General features: G+C 31.5%; 1 protein-coding gene across 1 annotated transcript in view; it reads left to right on the top strand.

Annotated features, from left to right (window-relative positions):
* LOC113385524 (serine-rich adhesin for platelets-like) overlaps positions 1-20,444 on the top strand; it is a 141,287-nt gene extending 120,843 nt beyond the window's left edge. Inside the window, 18 exon segments of the mRNA XM_026623377.1 lie at positions 442-627; positions 846-1,105; positions 1,348-1,472; positions 1,953-2,082; positions 4,379-4,564; positions 4,750-5,002; positions 5,005-5,017; positions 5,230-5,346; positions 5,465-5,622; positions 5,978-6,100; positions 6,394-6,608; positions 7,752-7,854; positions 8,977-9,154; positions 9,260-9,392; positions 9,670-9,932; positions 13,085-13,222; positions 13,350-16,656; positions 16,830-20,444. Coding sequence (XP_026479162.1) covers positions 442-627; positions 846-1,105; positions 1,348-1,472; positions 1,953-2,082; positions 4,379-4,564; positions 4,750-5,002; positions 5,005-5,017; positions 5,230-5,346; positions 5,465-5,622; positions 5,978-6,100; positions 6,394-6,608; positions 7,752-7,854; positions 8,977-9,154; positions 9,260-9,392; positions 9,670-9,932; positions 13,085-13,222; positions 13,350-16,656; positions 16,830-20,444 — 9,503 coding nt within the window.
* The last annotated feature ends 285 nt before the right edge of the window (positions 20,445-20,729 follow it).

Raw genomic sequence — 20,729 nt, 5'->3', positions numbered from 1 at the left:
TTCGTCGTCTATCATTTCCATTTCCACTATTTTTATTCCACATTTTTTCCAAACTACGGCTTCCATTCCATCCTGCGCTTCGGTTTTTCAATTCCCTGTATTTTCTCTTTCACGTAAGTCGTCAATCATCGGCAATGCGTAATGCAGTGGGCACCTTTTTTTGCAGAACTGGTCCGATCCAGTTTCCTTTTCTTTTCAGGGTTGTGCTCAGTAGTGCCCTTTCTTCGCTCACTCTTATTAGGACTTATTCATTTGTTTTCTCGTCTGTTCACTTTATCTTCTCGATTTGTCTTCAGCACATAAAAAATACTAATATTAGAGACAAAGTTATAACGAAACCCTTTCAAATTTTAGGCACTAAATGTTTTTACAAGAAAATAAATTTTTATCTAATGAATTCCATGTTTGTAAAGATATTTCATTATTACTTTTTCTGTTCAGGTGTGCAACATGAGCCCCGTGTGGTATGCTACTACACCAACTGGAGTGTGTATAGGCCCGGTACGGCCACCTTCAACCCGCTTAACATAAATCCGTACCTGTGTACGCATTTGATCTACGCGTTCGGCGGATTTACTAAGGAGAACACGCTGAAGCCATTTGATAAATATCAGGACGTTGAAAAAGGTAACAACAATTGGCAAAAGAAAAATAATTATACACTTGATCATTTTTATTTAATTGGAAAAAGTAATGCTATAATAGAATAAAGAATATTGTGTATTTGACTAACAATGAGCTAAGATTTTCAATATTGCATTGGAATTTCTAGACTAATCGAAATTATTTTTAATGAACACAATATGAAGTTTTTACCATTGTTAATTATTAATTTTATTACCCAGGTGGATATGCGAAATTCGTGGGTTTGAAGACATACAACAAGAATTTGAAGACGATGCTCGCCCTCGGCGGATGGAACGAGGGATCCACGAGATTTTCGCCAATGGTGGCCAATGCGACGAGGAGAGGCATTTTCGTTAAAAACGCTGTGAAATTCTTGAGACAAAACAAATTCGATGGTCTCGATTTGGATTGGGAATACCCTAGTTTTAGAGATGGAGGCAAACCTAGAGATCGTGATAATTATGCTCAATTTGTTCAGGTATAGATACCTAGCCATATTCTAAATGTTATTACAATTTTGTCTGAGGAACCATTATCTGCTGCTCAGATTTTAGATCTTCGTATTATGTATTTTTACTATTATTAATCACTTATTTATTAATTATTAACTATTTTGATTGTGAGTTGAAGATAAGTCTTTCTGATACTATAACAGATAGTATATGATCTATCTATTCTGCTTTGTATTTTAACATTTTGTTTGTATTTATTATTTTATAGGAACTTCGTGAAGAATTTGAGAAAGAATCTTCGAAAACTGGAAGAACGCGTTTGCTCTTAACAATGGCAGTTCCAGCAGGTTTGGAATATGTCGACAAAGGTTATGATGTGCCAAAACTAAATAAGTATGTAACAATTTCACTCTATGTTTTATTTATAACTGTTGAATAATTAAAAATATATGGATTTAGTAACCTTTGATAAATCATTGAAAAAAAACTGTTAGGGGCAAGGATTAATCGAATTTTTCTAAATATTTAGTAGTTATTAATTTACTAAATGCTTTGAAATTTCGCAGGAAGAAAGAAGCAAAAATATAAAAATCTCAAAAAATTGATCACATTTGCTGTTTATGAGATTTAAATATTTAAATACATTTGCACGTATGCTAGCTGCGAAAATACATTTTGAAAATTTCTGAACATCGAGTTTGAGAACATCGAGACTCATAAAAAGCATGTAATGCCAATGTAATAATTTTGGTCTATGTGATGAAAAATATGTGCTCGTTAATAAATTGTCCCTTAAATTTTAATTATATTTTATATGCAATGGGCAATAAGTTTTTGTGTAGGAATTTAATTATCTATATTTTTTCGTTTCAGATATTTGGACTGGATGAATTTATTGACATATGATTATCACTCTTCATTTGAACCAGCCGTTAATCACCATGCTCCTCTATATTCTTTAGAAGAAGAGTCTGAATACAATTATGATGCAGAACTCAATATTGTAAGTAAAATTTTTTAATAATAGTAGTGAGTAATAAATATAAGCCTAATAATGTATAGCTAAAATTATTGATACAAATATGATAATGATCGGACTAATAATTAAATGCCAATAATTAGTATAGTTATAAATATATTATTATTATTAACTTCCCGAAGGAGAAGTTTATGTTTTCATCAAAAAACCCGATTCGCTAATTTTATGTTTTCTCGACGTTTCAAGCCATTCTGAATCGAATGAGACCAAATTTGGAAAAAGTATGTGTGTGTGTGTGTGTGTGTGTTGTGAACAGATTTTTTTGCCGTAAATCGACGTTTTCTCGAAAACGGCTGGACCGATTTCAAAAATTTAAAAGCCATTCGATGTATCTCAACGAGAACTATTGTTTGTCAGTTTTGTGCGACGATCGGCCAAGCCGTTTCTTCATAAATGGCAGAAAAGTGAAAAATTTTTCGTCTACGTTTTAGCCCGCAATTCTGAATCGATTTTGAAAATTCAAAAACCGTTCGAAAGATATTGGTTGGAATCGTGCTGATTAGTTTTTGGTAGAGATCGGCCGGGCCGTTTTCTTGTAATAAAGTTTTTAAAAAAAAAAATTCGACGATTTTTATGATTATTTTTTTGACGATAGATACCATAGTCTTCTAGATCATACTAAAATATTACGGTCCTACGACAACTGGTTCAGCTTCAAAAATTCGTCAAAGTTTGCAAAAATCAGTATGGTCTTTTTGGCATTTGTCAAAATTAAACTTTTGATCGACGTTTTCTCTCAAAAACGCCTGAACCGATTTTAGAAATTTAAAAGCCATTTGATGTATTTCGGTGAGGACTATCGTTTGTCATTTTTGTGCAACGATCTGCCAAGCCGTTTCTTTGTAATTTGAAAAAAAACTTTTCATTCACATTTAAGCTCATCCTACCGAACGATTTTAAAAATCAAAAACTGTTCGAAAGATATTAGTTGGGAATGGTACTGATTAATTTTAGGTGAAAATCTACCGAGCCGTTTTCTTGTAATTAACTGTTGAAAAAAAGTGTGTTAAATTTTCGTCGACATTTAGCTCCTCCTACCGAACCGATTTTAAAATATCAAAAACTGTTCGTAAGATATTAGTTGGGAATGGTACTGATTAATTTTAGGTGAAAATCTACCGAGCCGTTTTCTTGTAATTAACTGTTGAAAAAAAGTGTTAAATTTTCGTCGACATTTAAGCTCATCCTACCGAACCGATTTTAAATATCAAAAACTGTTCGAAAGATATTAGTTGGGAATGGTCTGATTAATTTTAGGTGAAAATCTACCGAGCCGTTTTCTTGTAATTAACTGTTGAAAAAAAAGTGTTAAATTTTCGTCGACATTTAAGCTCATCCTACCGAACCGATTTTAAATATCAAAAACTGTTCGAAAGATATTAGTTGGGAATGATACTGATTAATTTTAGGTGAAAATCTACCGAGCCGTTTTCTTGTAATTAACTGTTGAAAAAAAATTTAAGCCGATTTTCATGGAATTTTTGTGGCGATATACATCATGGTCTTATAGAACTTACTGTAATATTACGGCCTAACGACAAGTAGTTTAATTTTAAAAATTCGTCAAAGTTTGCTAAAATTATTATCGTTTTTTTTTAAAGTAGGATTAATGAAGTATATTATTTACACATTTTTTTTTGATTAAGTCGATTATTTACACATTTCGGGAAGTTCATGTAACTTGCCTCAAGGCTAAATACCAAACCAACTAGTTATGATTTTTTTTATAAATATTCTGAATTTTTGACAATTTCTATTTCTTGCCAATATTTTGACTAGTTCTCGAAAATAATTTTTAAGTTCGTTTTCAAAAGTCTTTTGAGTCAGAAACTACTCAATAATTAATGTTTTTCTCAAGATTAGATTATATAATATTATATGCAGTAAAATATTGTAAGTTATCCAATTTTTAATTTTTTGATTTCACGTTTTATTTATATAAATTGGACCATTTGAGATCTATAAACCAAAATAAAAGCGTATTTTCTAGCTAAATTTAATTTTATTTCTTAATTAATTCTTTGAAAAATACTGATTTTATATTGGGCTTTATGATCTAAATTGAACAATTGACTATTTTGAAGATACAATAATAATGCTTGAATGTAATAGGATAACAGAAAAAGATTGGTGTAAGTTACTTCACTAATTTCTGTGAATTTTCTGCTTAAAATAATCACTATGGTTATTAGCATTTAACATAAACATGTCAAGATTTTAAATTTATATTGATAATTATTTATGAAATAATATTTTTCAGCATCATACAATAAAGCACTACTTAGCTGCTGGTGCCGAAAGACATAAGTTAGTATTGGGAATACCAACTTATGGACGATCTTATACTTTGATAAACCCAGAAGCAAACGAAATCGGTGCTCCATCAGATGGTCCTGGTGAACAAGGTGATGCCACCAGGGAAAAGGGATACTTGGCCTATTACGAGGTAAATAAAATTCATGACATTTATTACATGTCTAAATATCGTAATTTTATTTTTTCAACCAAACTACTGGACACATGATTGCGATTAAGTACAAAATAATATTACTTGTTTAAAATATTTTATTTGAAAATTTTGTTTACTTTAGTTTTGTTTTATTAAGTTTACGAATTCGTTTCTCTATTAAGATTTGCGAAAGTCTGAAAAGTGACGACTCCTGGACAGTGGTTCAACCCAACCAGGACGCGATGGGTCCATATGCCTATCGTGGTGACCAATGGGTAGGTTACGATGATGAAGCAATGGTGCGCAAGAAGGCCCAATATGTTGTAGAACAAGGACTTGGTGGAATTATGTTTTGGGCAATAGACAATGATGATTTTAGAGGAACTTGCCATGGCAAACCATACCCTCTAATAGAAGCTGCTAAGGAGTCATTGTTGGAAGGATTAGCGGGTAAGGACAGAAATTTAGTTATATTTATCAGTCGCGTAAACCGACACGTTTTTAATAGATCAAAAGACTTATTTTGAGTGAGATATTTTTTATCACATTGGGTATCTTATGTCCAATACATACATAGATCTGCATATTTATTTTTTAATATTATGAAGTAATTATATATTATATTTTTATACATTAATTATTTACATTGATTTATTTTACAGTATTAAGGGTAACGATGTAGATGCCCCAGTTCGTAATCCAACTAAGAAACCATCTACAAGGAGAAGACCTCAAGTTAAAACATCTTCCAGCGTTAAATCAACAGCGGTAACAGCAAGGTACAACCGAAACTTTCATTCAAATTTTTTTTTCATAACTATATATTAAATAGTCATATTATATTATTGAGTATGGACTTACATTTTTAAGATTTGTAAATAATTTTGGTTTTATCAGACCAACAAATCGGCGAATCAGCTCTCGTCGTAAGACATCTACTACGACATCAACAACAGAAGAACCAGTAGTATTGTCAGACGAAAGTGGAAGTTCTTTGTATATTGGAGGAAGAACTACGACTCCAGCACCACCGACTACACCAGATCCAGGAAGCGGTAAATATGAATTATTTTTACAAATTCCTATTTTTAATTTAGACTAAAAAATGCCTTTATCTAGAATTACTATTGTTTTTTTTATTTACCAGTAATTATGCTAGCGTGGAAGTCTTTTCACTATCCGGTAATTATTTCATCTTTGCGTATTAATAAAATTATTTTTGCATTATTAGTAAGATTATTTTGACATTATTTATGTTAATAAAATTTTGAAAAGAAGAGTCCAAGCACTCCATAGCTAACTCATGATGCATTTTTGAAGCTCTAATATACAATATATTTGATTATATTTTTATATTTTACAAAATATTAATTTAGTACAAAAAGAGTAAGTAGTGTGATTTTTTCTCAGATTTCAAATGTGAAGACGAAGGTTTCTTCCCTCATCCAAGAGATTGCAAAAAATATTTCTGGTGTTTAGACAGTGGACCATCAAATCTTGGAATTGTGGCGCATCAATTCTCTTGTCCTTCAGGTAATTTTGAAATATGCTTAGGAAAATATAAAATAACATTCTGGAATTTTGAATAATCCCTTTATTTCTCATCACTGACATTTATTTCTCATAATCTAAACCCAATATTGCTATCGAGCGTATTGCTACAATTGGATATTTATGAATATTTTAAAATCATTTTGCATTTCTAATGGCCTTATACTCAATCGATTAATATAACAGACTCACACTTGTATTGAATTTTATATTTTTGTATTTGGAAATATATCATATATCATTGTATCTTGATACCATTGCTCTTTTTCTCTTAGGTCTTTTGTTCAACAAAGCAGCAGATTCATGTGATTATGCTAGAAATGTACATTGTAAAACTAAGAAAGATCCTCCAGCAGAGGCAAGTAGTAGTTCAACCACAACCACAACCACGACCCAAAAACCAAGCACAAAACCTCCTAAAATCTCTCGGGTCACATTAAGGACAACGGCACGCACTACGACTACTACTACCAGTGCTCCAGAATATGAGGTAAAAGCATAATATATATTTATATATTACATTTTTCAAAATCGTGTTATTAGGTTTTTATCATTCTGCTTGATTTTTTTTTATAAAACTATTAATTTTAATATCCTGATTAAATGCGAATTTGCTAGCATACTATGACATATTTTTCAAAGAAGGTATTTTCAAACAGATTCAGTTTTCAAAATTTTTAATTTATGGTTTAACAAATAGTCATACTTGTAAAAAACTTGAGATAATTGTGCCATTGATTTTGACCAGGGTATTAGAACTGTTATTTGCGATAACGGATCCAAAGATTAAATGTATAAAATTACTAAAAAATGACGACAATATCCGAAAAATCGTCACTGTTTTACCAAAGTCTTAGTTACCACTTAAACGCTAATAATTTTCAAACTACATGGTGTACATTATTTTTTAATTTTTTTCATGGTAGCAAGAAACAATACTATCATCCTGTTTTGGCTTGACGTTGATTTTTGGAATACCATGTATATTTTTTATTGAACTGAGAATTTACAAGCAGTAAATTTGATCTATAAATTACAGCTTCAATATGCTTACTAATTATATTCCATATTTCTTCGAAAATAATTCTAACAACGCAAGGCTTACTTATTAACATTTTAATTAGTATTGTAGTTGAATTCACATTCGTGCTTCTAATAGCTTCTAGCTAATTTATAGTTCTATTTTATTTTACCCTAAAATAATAAAAATATTTTATGTAATACATATTAATATGAATATTAAAATAACATAAAATGCAATAGAATTCAATACTAATTGTAGTTATTAGTATTGAATTCAAAATATATGAATATAAATTAAATATTATAGTTAATAATTTATAGTAATAATAAGCATAATAAGTATAATTTAATTGATATAATATTATATCAATATTGCTTGTTTATTTTTAAAATTTTTAGTGCTATTTTAGTAAGCAAAATAGTTTTGTATGATTTTTCTATTATTTGGCTCATTAACATAATTTTGAAGTAGTTTTAAAAACAATCTATTTTGCTGTAGATGTTATACAATAGTAATAACTATAAAATATAGAAAATATGAACACATTTACACAAATTTTTAAACTAATTATATTTATTGTGATCTAATATATTTATTTTTTATTTTTAGGAGTACGAATATGAAGATGTGAGTGATGAAAAAGATCATACCTTAGATTCAGAAGAAGATCCTAGAGTGATTAAAGAATTGATAGATCTCATTCGGAAAGTCGGTACGTATTTAATTCTAACCTATAAAAATTATAGTTTATATGAGAATTTATTTATTGATTTTGAACATAGTTTTTGTAGCTCAATCAAAATATTAAATATACATCCTGAATTAAATATGTATTCAAACGGCCATAGAGGTATTTAAACAGTTTACATACCATTTTATAGGTCTATACAAAAATTCGATACACTAACTTTCAAGTTCCTAAATCATCATATGGTCTATCTTTTAAACTCATTTTTTTTTTGTCGAAACTATAAAAGATATCGAAAACAAATTGACATGGTTCTATTTACTCCTGCCCTGGCTAAATTATTTATAACAAAGAATGTTAGAAAATATTTATTAGAAAACCTAAAAATAGTTCTTAATTTTTTATCTTTTATCATTGCGGCTACTTGAGTATTGACAACTTGTATATCAGATGTTTTCAAAAAAACTTATAAAATGACGTAAACATTTTTTAAATAACAGAGTGATTCGGTATGGAAACATACCCATAACATTTCAATCATTTATTTCGAGTAAAGAAATTGTTTTTGCTATTTATCAGTTTGTAAATTTGCACTGCCTATGTAATTTAAAAAACATGAATAACACATTTTAGAAAGGGATTAGTTTAAATACATAAGTAGGTACAGATAAGAAAACAAACTAATTTTTTTAATTAATAAATTTTTTTTATTACATCACTGTCCATATTTAATATTCACCTTATAATTTAACATTGGTTATTTATAAAATGGGTTTTTATTCTATTAACCAGTTAACTGTGAATGACAAAATTTACACGCCGTGGAGAAGTGACAGAATTTTGTGTATTGACGATTATATTCGTCAAACGTATAAAGTAGTGACCATTTGCTATACAAACTATTTGTCAACAAAGAAGTGAAATGTAGTGACAAAACTTTTCAATTTTGTGAAAAAAAACGTATTTTTCAACCGACATCTTACCATCGCAACTTACCCTGTGAATGACGAATATACATCTCATGACTTCGCAAAAGTCAGACAACAAAAAATTGTGTGCGCTGTTCGATGTGAGCGCCACAGTTAACTGGTTAAATAAATTTACTATAAATATTTTATAGAAATTAAATAATTTTCGTATATTCAGGTGGTATTGAAAAATTGGAAAAACAGTTAGATGGCATCGATGGTCTTCAATCCGAAAGCAGTTCTGGATCATCAACAACTCCGGCAACGATTAGCCGATCTTTGTACGAACGAGTACTCAGTAAAGCGACACATAGAAAAGGTGCCGATGCCGCAAACAGAGGATCTGCAAATAACAAGTAAAATATTAACTAGTTCTGATATTATTTTTTGAATGTTTGGGATATCAAATACAGTTAATAAAAGTAACTTCTCAATTATTTTAGGTATACGTCATTTAATAGAAAAGTTCCCCAATTTTCTGGTGGCGATTCCAAGGAGGAGGAAGGTAGAAGTTCTAGCAGAGGTCGACCTCAATACGTTACAATACAACGTAATAGACCACATGGTCAAGAACCTGATGAAGATTCATCTGTGGTATGTACGCTTAATTTATATCTATCATTCATTATTTTTTATAATGATGTTATGATGTAAATTTAAGTAACTTTTCAATATTAAAAGATTGCTATATTAGATCACTAAATTAAAGATCACTTTTAACAAAAAATAAAATAAATCATAAAAACTTGTCACTTAAACAATTTAAAAAAGTTAATAACCATTGCTCATCATTATTAGTGGCGGGTAAAAGTTCATGCCATATGTAAAAATATTTGTTTATTACCTTTGACACCTATTTCGTTCTATTCAGAAATATTCCCAGGAAGTACTAGCAGGCGATAGCATCAGCTTTGAGGATGACTTTTCCGAAGAACATACACAAGAGCAACCTCGCAGATCAACACAAGCACCATCGCATGGTACTCAACAATATGTCAATATCAGAAGGGCCAGACCTACAACTGAAGAGAATGTAGTAGAAATAACTACCAGACCCAAATCAACTACGACTACTAGAGTAATTATAGAAGCTCCAACAACTACTACGGAATATGTGCCAACGATATCTAGAAGGTAAACCAAACAAATCTACTAGTATGGATGGTTGTAATAATATAATGTACTAGCATTTAATTGATTATCTTGCTTTGATATCACATTTATCAAATTCGGCAATTGTGTTACAAATAAAACATTAGATTCAAAAATTTAATATCTTTTGTGTAATACCACAATAAGGGAAAATGGTTTTCAACAATTGTGATCTGTAAGCTTTTCTGTAACATTTATATTTAGAAATAGAGAATAGTCTAAAACAGGGGTGGGCAAATACTTTAAATCGCGGGCCAAAATGAAATTTTCAAAATGTCTCCCGGGCCGGAGGTTTTGGATGGAGTTTTTCCCTGCCCAATTTTTTTTTTTAACAAAAACACTAAGTATCATTTCAATTTGAATAAAATATGACACGCAATTTTAAAAAAATATTATTATAAATAAATGGCTGTTAGATAAACCGATGTTAGATGTTAGATAAAGTCAATAAAAGATTTTATTTTGTTACTTATTTATGTCTTAACGATACAAATTATTTTATATTGACACATGGTTATTACAATTTAACATTTATATTGCATTTCGTAGATATAATAGTAAATAGATTTCAAAAAAAAAGAAAAGCATCAAACGTAAAAACAAATATTTAAAGTTAATGCAAAACGTGAAATCTCGAATGTTTATCTGACATTATTTCTTCAAAATTGGGTTCCAAATCACTTGCAGCAATCCTTCGGAATTCGAATTCGAATTTAGTGTAGAATAAGTAATTTCAGTAATTTGTGATCGATATTTATTTTCGTGAAAACCATTAAAAAAAAGTTCTTTCACAAATATATGTCGAACCAAAGAAAACAATGTATTTTTGAACATACTTAAAAAAATGTTTGAAGAAATGTTCGTTATTCAAAGCGCCATAGAAAGCACTCAATTCATTTGAGTGAAAATTTTCTCTTAGTAAATTATTTGATTGTAAGTCAATTAGTTCTTGTTGAATTTCAACAGGAGCTTCTTGCACATCGAAATTGAAAGGTTGGCTAATTAACGATAAAGGTTTTTCAATAGCTTTGAAATCTTGAAATCTTCTTTGGAATTCAGAATGCAGGTCTTGTGTTAATGCACTATATTTAAAAAAAAATCTGTATTTTTCAATGATTTTCGTCGTGCTTAATAATTTATTTAAGGAATAAATTTAAGGAATTTCGTAGAAGTCACTTTCAATTTCTTTCAAAAATTCAACAAACTGTCGATGATTTACGGCACAACAGTAACGACGTGATTCAATTTCAAAACTTTTCTGCATAGCATTCTTGATGAATAATGCAGTGCAAAAATAATATATCGTGTTCTGGTTGTAACTCTTTTTCTTTGTTGCGAATTCGTTTGTAAGCCTACATTTTTCCCTATTAAACTATGACACCCATCAGTAATGATCCTCCAAATTTCATATTTCTTGTTAATGCCGCGAATAAATATTAATAATTGGCTTGTATCAGTAACATCGCAAGACTCATCTAAAGCCAGAGAACAATAGGTAAAATCAGCAATTTTTGTTCTTTGCTGATCAAGTGATATTTTAAATCCGTCGTACTATTGTTCTTCTCGAAAGGCTTACATTTTCAAAAATATGTTTCTCTTCAGAACAACAGATCTCCGACACTTGTACCATGGATTGTTTAACAAATTCTGTTTCAGAAAACGGTTTACAGAACCCCCACACTAATAATGTTGATGTCAACAAAATCTCATAAAAGAGTTTAAAAAAACTTGCGAATTTTTTCAACGGGCCGGATAAAATAAGCAAAAGGGCCGGATCCGGCCCGCGGGCCGGCTTTTGCCACCCCTGGTCTAAAAACTGTTGGTATTCTAAATTGCTATTCTAAATATAACTGTCAATTTTACACAGATTTGAAATGTTTGGAAATGTGGATATTGTATTCGTTCACTTTGAATGTAAGATTACGAAATCAATTCACTTAATTCAGCAGATATAATAAACTAGTTGGTTTGGTATTTAGCTTTGAGGCAAGTTACATGAACTCCCCCATATGTCTAAATAATCTACTTAATCAATAAAAATAAATTCATTTATGATAGATTAGAAGTATTCCGAGTGGATTTATTACACATAATTGAAAACGAACGAACACGTTGACTTGAATTTTCTTAAAGCAAATTTTCACAAATCAATAATTTTTATAATTGAACCAGTTTCCGTAGGACTTTAATGGTTAGTATGTTCATTAAGACCAAGTACTTTATCGTTATACCAAGTAAATCGTCTAATTTTGATTTTAACAAACGTCAAAAAACTACTCATTTTCCGGAAAAGAAACGGCTCGGCAGATTGTCTCACAAAACTGACAAATTATAGTCCTCATTGAGATACATCAAATGACTTTTAAGTTTATGAAATCGGTTCAGGCGTTTTTGAGAAAACGTCGATCAAAGGTTTAATTTTGTCAAATGCCAAAAAAACGATACCAGTTTTTGCAAACTTTGACGAATTTTCAAAGTTAGACCAATTGTCGTGGAGCCGTAATATTTTAGTATGATCTAGAAGACTATGGTAACTACCTTCAAAAAAATAATAATAAAAATCGACAAGAAAATTTTTTTAACACTTTATTACAAGAAAACGGCCCGGTCGATCAATACCAACAACTCATCAGCACGATTCCCAATCAATATCTTTCGAACGGTTTTTGAATTTTCAAGATCGATTCAGAACTGCGGGCTAAACGTGAACGAAAACAATTTCACTTTTCTGCTATTTACAAAGAAACGGCTAGGCTAATCGTCGCGCAAAATTGATAAACGCTAGTCCTCATCGAGATACATCGAATGGCTTTTAAATTTTTGAAATCGGTCCAGCCATTTTTGAGAAAACGTCGATGTACGGCAAAAATCTGTTCACACACACACACACACATACTTTTCCTAAATTTGGTCTCATTCGATTCAGAATGGCTTGAAACGTCGAGAAAACATAGAATTAGCGAATCGGATTTTTGATGAAAATATAAACTTCTCCTTCGGGAAGTTAACAACGGCATTGCACGGTGTTATGGTTTTTTCCATGGTGTCACTTTGTATTAAAAATTATTAATATATGATTTTATAATTAATGCTATTAAAATAATGTTTATCAATTTATAAAATTGCATTTTTAGGCCTGTGTATATACCATCAACAACGATTAAGTATGAACCTGTTGCAAGAGAAGATACTTTAGAAGAATTAGATATATCGCATATAGGAAATGAAAAGGATGTTGGTGATGAGTCCATCATTTCTACAACCAGTGGCAGGTATGACAAAATTTGTTAAAATTCTTATATTGCATTAATCCTAAAAGCTAACATGGTTCATTATTGTTTCTAATCTAAAAGTTTTTTAAATGTTAGATAATATTTGATTTCTATAATTTTATTTCAGGTATAAATCCGTTGAGCGTTTGCGTCCAATTCCACAAGCCTTAACAGTTTTATCAAATGATGATATACAAAGCACTGTCGCTTTAGATGCCACATCTTCTCTGCCTTCTAGTAGTCCAGAAGTTACTACCTTAGTACCTCCAAAAACTACTATAAACATCATATCCAGCGAAACTCCAGCAGCAATAGAGCAGACAACCCCATCCTTGACTACTAAGCCAGAGAATATTCCTGTTACCATCGTTACAAGACTTGGAGGTCTGACTTCAAAATCAGGCTATTCACAAGTCACATCTACTGCCAGAACAACAACGCAAGATGCTACAACGCCATCAAAATCAACTCAACGGCCATATCCATTCACGAAGCGATTGTATCAGTCACAGGTAAGTTTCAGAGATAGTAGTAATAGATTTAGAAATATTAATGTAGATAATGGTAGTGCAGAAGTAGAACAGTCTAACGTAACAGAAAATTTGCAAAACGTTGAAGGTGATACCAAAATTACTAGGGTTAGATCACGCGGGCGTTTTAGATTACGTGCAACAACAGAAAATCCAAACGATGAATCCACATATAGCAGTACGGTTACTAGGGTAACACCAGCACGAAGATTCCGTCCCAGATTAACTACCCCTTCAGAAATTGATTATTCTGAAGAACAAACTTATAAACCAGCCGAACAAATTGAACGTAAACACAGACCACAATTTTTAACAGATTTATCTTCCTTGACGTCATTCGATTTTGGTGGTAAGCATAGTTCTTTCAACCCAAATCACCGCGGTCGTAATTTTGCCAAGCGTACGCGACCTTCCACACCAGTTCCTGATATCGAGAATGATAAAACAGATTTTACTGAAAATGAAAATACTAGATCACGTATTGAAAGTCGTCCAAAAAGCTTTGTACGATCTACTACACCAAACTCAATTTCTAATGTGGAAGTATCTGCTAGTAACAATGGGTTCAGAAAACCAATTAAACCATTTTTCTTAGGTAAATTTAGTACCGTTAAACCTAATACAGTTGACTATGGATATGATAAAGATTCAAAATTGAGAAATGATAAATCTATTGAGGATTACAATTCGGACAGCGTAGTTTCATCCACAACGTCCCGAAATGTTGGATTCAAAGCACGACTTTACAAAAGTCAGTCGACGACAACAGAAAATACAATAACTTTGCAAGAAGATGATGAAAATGTATCTACAAAATTAGAAGATAAATTAAATTTAAGTGCTGAAGTTTCTCCCGAAGAACAAGAATCTTCTGAAAATTTTAATACCACCGAAGAAGTTTCTTCAAAATCAGTTGATGTGGAACATTCTAATCAAAATATTTCTGAGTATAACACTGATAATATAAAACTTAATACAAATGTTGATAATTCGCCAAATACTAAAGCAGCAAATGATATCAATCTTAAAACCGGTAATAGATATAAAATTATAAGAAGAATTAAACCAACTGTGGCTGCAGCAGATTCAGATGCTGGTGCATCTCTTACAGAATATGTCAGCGACGATAATAAAACTGTTAATTCTGGTTTAAATAGACGAAGATTTAGAACCAAAGCCGAATCTAATAATGATACGACAATAAATGCTGGAGCCAGAGACTTCACATTCGACCAGAATGAGAACAACCAGCCCGAAAATAGGCTTCGGATAAAAGTACTTAAAACAAGAAATTTTGGTCGTGGTGATCGAGTTTCTACATCAACCCAAATTCCATCAGAAGATTCGGAAGCATTCATATCTAATCCGAATAGAAATCGATTAGTTTCAAAAAATAATATCAATATTAATTTTAAAGAGCAAAATGATGAAGAGGAAAAATATGTCAACGCTGGACGATTTAGGCCACGGACAGTTATAGTGGGATTTGATTACAACAAAAATGTTGAGAGGCCTCTACGATATAAATATAGACAGAATGGATCTCAGAATATTGATTCTTCAGAAAAGACAGAAAACTTGGATTCTGCAGCAGACCGTAATTCAGCTGATTTAAAAAATAAATTTAGTAGAGGTAGACCATTTACTACTGCTCCGACTTCAGAACGTTCTGATACTGACAGTAATATACGTCTAGATTCAGTATCTACACTAAGGAGAAAATACACTCCTATAGCTAGGAACAAAAAACCTGAAAATAGTTTGAGAACAGAATCAACAACTGCTGATTATTCAACTGATGATGAAGAAATTATAGAAAACTCTGCAAACAGCTACTACAAATCTCCTTCTGAAGAACATGACGAGCAAAATGGTATAACGCCGCCAAGCACCTCTGTAGACATTACCACACTTTCTTATGAGAGTACATTATTTGACTTATCATCACATGAAGATCATGACACATTAGAACAAACTACGACAGATGAAGTGTCAGAAAATATTGAAAATGTAACGGACAAGAATTCAGATGAAGAAATCTCAACATCACACAGTAATATCAGTCATGTATCAGAATCTGAAGAACTTATCACTCAACTTGTTAAAGAAAATTCTTCAGAACAAAGTATATCCGATGATATTGAAACATCTTCAAATTATGCTACTACTGAAGACATGAATTTGAGTTTTGAACAAAATCAAGATCACATCGAAACCACTACTCAGTTTTCTACAACCGTATTAAATAACATTCGTAGAAGAGGAAGACCTACAACCGAATCATCTTCAACCACAGAAAAATTATCTTCGAATCCTAATAGAATACGTAGTCGTGGTAAGACCACTTACAAAAATACTCTGACTGTTGAAAAAGATCTCACAAATAATCGCTCTTATAATACGCGAACAAGAAACTATTTGCTCAGAAATAGAAATTCGTCTTCTAGCAAAACTGATAAGAACATAACAAACGTAGAAAAAATTGAATCCGCAGAGGATGCTGAATATTCCGGTGAAGCACTTGATGAAGAATTGGAAAGTGAAGTATCCAAAGATATTGAAAACGATAGTAATAAGTCTAACGAGAATATTGCTAGTTTAGAAGAAGAACAGAGTATTGAGCTTAAGGATATTACTGAAATGGTTTCTCAGAGCGATCTACTTACAGAATCAACAATTTCTACCGAATACGATGAATCTTTATTAAATTTGGAAGTGAATACAGAATCACTTATGGACAAAAATATTACAAACGGTTTTATAGAGGCATCAGAAAAAAATGAAACCGGAGATTCCACTGATGCAAATACGAGCGAAGAACTGGCAACTGAAGACAGCTTGAATATAGGCACTCCTACAGAAATTACTAATTTAGAAGATTCCGAAAATGATGATTCCGAAATTGTAGTAACAGAAAATATTACATTGACAACCAAAATCAATAATGAAGCTTGATTAACATTGCAAGTACTGAACCTATTGACAATGGTACAAATCTAAATTCTACAGAAACAACAACTGCTATAAATTTGACAACACCTAGAGTTTTAGGATTTAGACAAAGATTTAATAATCAGAGAAAAGGAATTACGGATATTAAATCATCTGGTGCAGATAAAGATGAGGAAAAACGTAAATTACTGCCAACACTTTTTGATTTACAAGAACAAAATAAAGCAAGTTTTTCAACAAATGATGCGAAGGAATCGAACGCTTTGCGTAATAATAATTTTAGGCTTAAGTTAAGTAGAACCAATAGGCCTACTCCTGCTATATACAGAGGAGAAAATAATTACTCATCAAAAATAAATAATACATTGGAAAGAACGAGAAATTCTTTACTAAGTAATGTACAGAAAACGTATTTAGGTAGTAGAAATATAAATAGACAAAAGTTTGGAATTGGTAGAAATACAATTAGCAAAAATGTAACTGAAACTATCAAAGAAGATAATAGTAGTATTTTATTAGAAGAAAATGGTTTAGAAGAATCTGTAGATCAGACTAATTTAACAGTATCGTTAGATGGAGATATGGAGCATGATACTAATAGTGGTTTAATAATGAATTTAACATCTTTAGATAATGTGGAATTAATAGTTAACAACACTGACACCATTGGTGTTGAGCTATTAACCAATAAAACAGAAGCCGAACATAATTCCACAATTACTGATGATGATATAAATCTTACATTACAGGCACGAAAAGTACATAATCTTGATAACTCGTCATTTTCTGGGGATAACAAAGTTATAGATTCAGAAGAAAATAATTCTGATAATAGATCACAAAGAAGGAAAAAGATAATACGTAGAATTCGCCCTTCGCATAATCTAAATGTTAACGAGAAAACTGATGATATTGAGAATAACAATTTTTCAGACAATAATACAACCAGAAGACGTAAAGTCATTTTACGGCGACCCTCTTCAACAACAGAGAATTCTGCAAATAATGAAGAGTTGCCACTCACAGAAAAACCTAAATACCGAAAAATTATACGAAAATATAAACCCAAAGCGATAGAAGATGACGTTATTATCAAATTCGATGATGTAAATAATACTGACAAAAGTTTCGAGAAAGAATCCGATAATGATATTATAATCCGATTCAAAGATTCTGAAGAAGGATCTGAATTAAAAGAGAATTCTAAAGTAAGTGATGATGAAACATCCAACGGAAAGTCCATACTAACCGGTTTAGACAGAGCCTCTATATACCAAATGAAGTTACATCCAGTCGTTGTTCCAGTTACCAGACGCGTTACAGATGACGAAACAGATGATGTAGAGGTTACTACAATATCAGACACTGACGAAGAAGTGGTAGAAACTACTGATAACACAAATGAAATAGAGTCTGATACCACAGAAATGTTAGAAGAACCGACTACTTATCAATATGAGATAACAACAACGTCTTCTACCACAGAAGTTACGCCTTCAACACCGCAGTATATTAATCGTTTGCTAGCAGTAAGGAAACCTGCCTATAAACCTCCAAAACGGGTGACAACTACTGCTCAACCATCTACAACAGCAAGTCTATCTAAACAAACTCGTAATTATCAAAGAAAGTACTTCAAATATGCGGATAAACCCCAAACAATTCCTGAGGATATTAAAACAGTAAATATTGAAGAATTTCCAGGTATTGAACCAGTTACTGTCCCACCGATTAGACTCTTTACTGCCAAAGATCGAAAGTTTGGACGAACTGGATTTTCACCTAAGCCTGATGATGAGGAAGTTGATGATGAGTATTACGAGGATGAAGTATCCCAAGTAAAAAATAGGCCTTTAATTTATACTTTACTCGAACGTACCAGCACCGTACGTCCAAAAGAATTAAATATTGACGACTACGTTGATGATAGTCAAGAACCACATAACAAATTTTTCGATAATCCAATCTCTGATGATTTGTATGAAGATACATATGACGATGAGTCTGTGGAAGAATACAATGAAGAACAAAGTAAAAGCTTAGAAGAAGATGATCAACCTATATTACGTTTTCCAATATCACTAGGCAAGAAAAATGACGTGCCTCTATATACACCAAAACCAACAACATCTAGATATTACAATCGACCATCAACAAAAGAGTTTGTACATCCTGCAAGTCTAAGAACTACACCTGTACCAAAATATACCGTAGATTTGCATACAGAACCCTCTCCGTTATTGAGCCGGACAACTGAATTTATTCATCCAGCAAGTAGAGCATATACTAGGAAATATGTAATAACAACAACAACTACTGAACTTCCAGTTGATACTGGTTTGGAAGACTTGAATATTGATGCATTAAATGCTAGAAATAAAAAGATATTTGACAGCCACAAAAAACCGCTAACAGCAAAACCAATAACGACACAAGCTCCGACAATTGCCAGTTCGGAAATTAATGCAAATCCTGAATTTATTATACGTGTTGAAAATAGTTCTTTGGACAATAATTTAATTAAATATACAAGTCAAGACGATTCACAGACAGAGAATACTTTCCAAATAAGTATACATGAACAAACAAATACTGTATCTGAATATAATGAGTTTAATAATACAATTTCTAAGAGTTCAGCTAGTTCTCAAAATACATCCACTGAAACGTCTGATATCGAAGACTTATCAACTTATCCACACCATATTTTTGCAATTGATTCATCTACAGAAGTTCAAACTACGGATGAAGATGTAACTACGGAAAAATTGGAAAAACTTGTAGAAATCAACTTAATTTCAGAAGTTAAATCTAAAGAAGAAAAATTAAAATTAAGCAATATTACTTACGAGTCCAAGCCAGTAGTTCTAGTAAGTTCAACAGATTTGCAATCTGAACAAATGCCTAAGCTTGATAAACGTACGGAAATTAATCGCTTGACTCTGATTAAAGTGGTCAATGGTGAAACTGTAACTACAGATTTTCCAGCAACTGATACTACTTATTATGAAAACTCTTCAGAAAAAGCTCGAGCAATTGACTTCAACAAGCAAAACTATATAAGCAACCATCTGTTTGTTGAACCATTCACATCTAGTACCGAAAGATCTACTATAACATTAGAAGGCCTCTTTAAAAACGAAGAATTAGCATATGGAAAGTCCGTTAAAGGTAAAAAATCTTCAAGTCCTATGCCTGTATATGTTCCATCAACTACGCAAGCATACACTACACCCACGTATGAAACAGTTACAAAATCTTCACAAGAGCAAAGAAATATTGAATCAATTGGATCAGTCAAGGAGGTGACACCTCCAGATAGTTCGCCTATTGTCATATCCATATTCAACTTGGATAAAGTTCTTTTACAAAAAGGACCTCCCGTTAAAATTGAAAAAGTACAAGCTCAAGTGCGAACTTTGAGTGACCCTGAACTAAATATTGATGTTGACAGTCATGTGACTTTGATATCACCAAGACCAATTGTTCACAAGGAAACTAGTTATAGCGAAACTCAAAGTTCTATGAGAATATTAAGGAAGCATCTTAAAAAGCATGCGGTAGATCCTGGAAAGCAATTTTCTACGGTAAAGGATAATCAAGGAGTAGAAAAGGTTGCCTTTACTGTTCTGAATGAACACCAGCCTGTTGTGAGGTCAGTTGAGGTGAATGCTGGACCTTCTGTGGTGACTTCACAGAGCAAAATTGTAAAAACGGTAATAAACACTGCTAACACGTAGCTGAAATGAATTAAATTAACACTATTATTTTAGAACAAGTATTATATAAGATATGACTGGCAATTATATAAGTCTTAAAGTTCATTGGCTCTCGAGATCATTTTGTTTTAAATTTAAAGAAAATTAAAATTATTTGATATAGTTTTTCTAAATTAAGTTAAGTATTTAATTCGAAATAATTTACTAGTCTTCGTGCTGGCCATATTTAACGCCAAGTATTTGGTATAAAATTCAACATTGAAAATATTTGGACTTACTTGCATCTAACATTATATAATCGTACTC

The sequence above is a fragment of the Ctenocephalides felis genome, unplaced genomic scaffold, assembly GCF_003426905.1.
Source record: "Ctenocephalides felis isolate EL2017-DRISC unplaced genomic scaffold, ASM342690v1 CF-g0.4_SCAFFOLD_03571, whole genome shotgun sequence".
Classification (NCBI taxonomy): domain Eukaryota; kingdom Metazoa; phylum Arthropoda; class Insecta; order Siphonaptera; family Pulicidae; genus Ctenocephalides; species Ctenocephalides felis.
The sequence above is the reverse complement of the archived record's forward strand: the minus strand, read 5'-3'. Positions and strand labels throughout refer to the sequence as shown.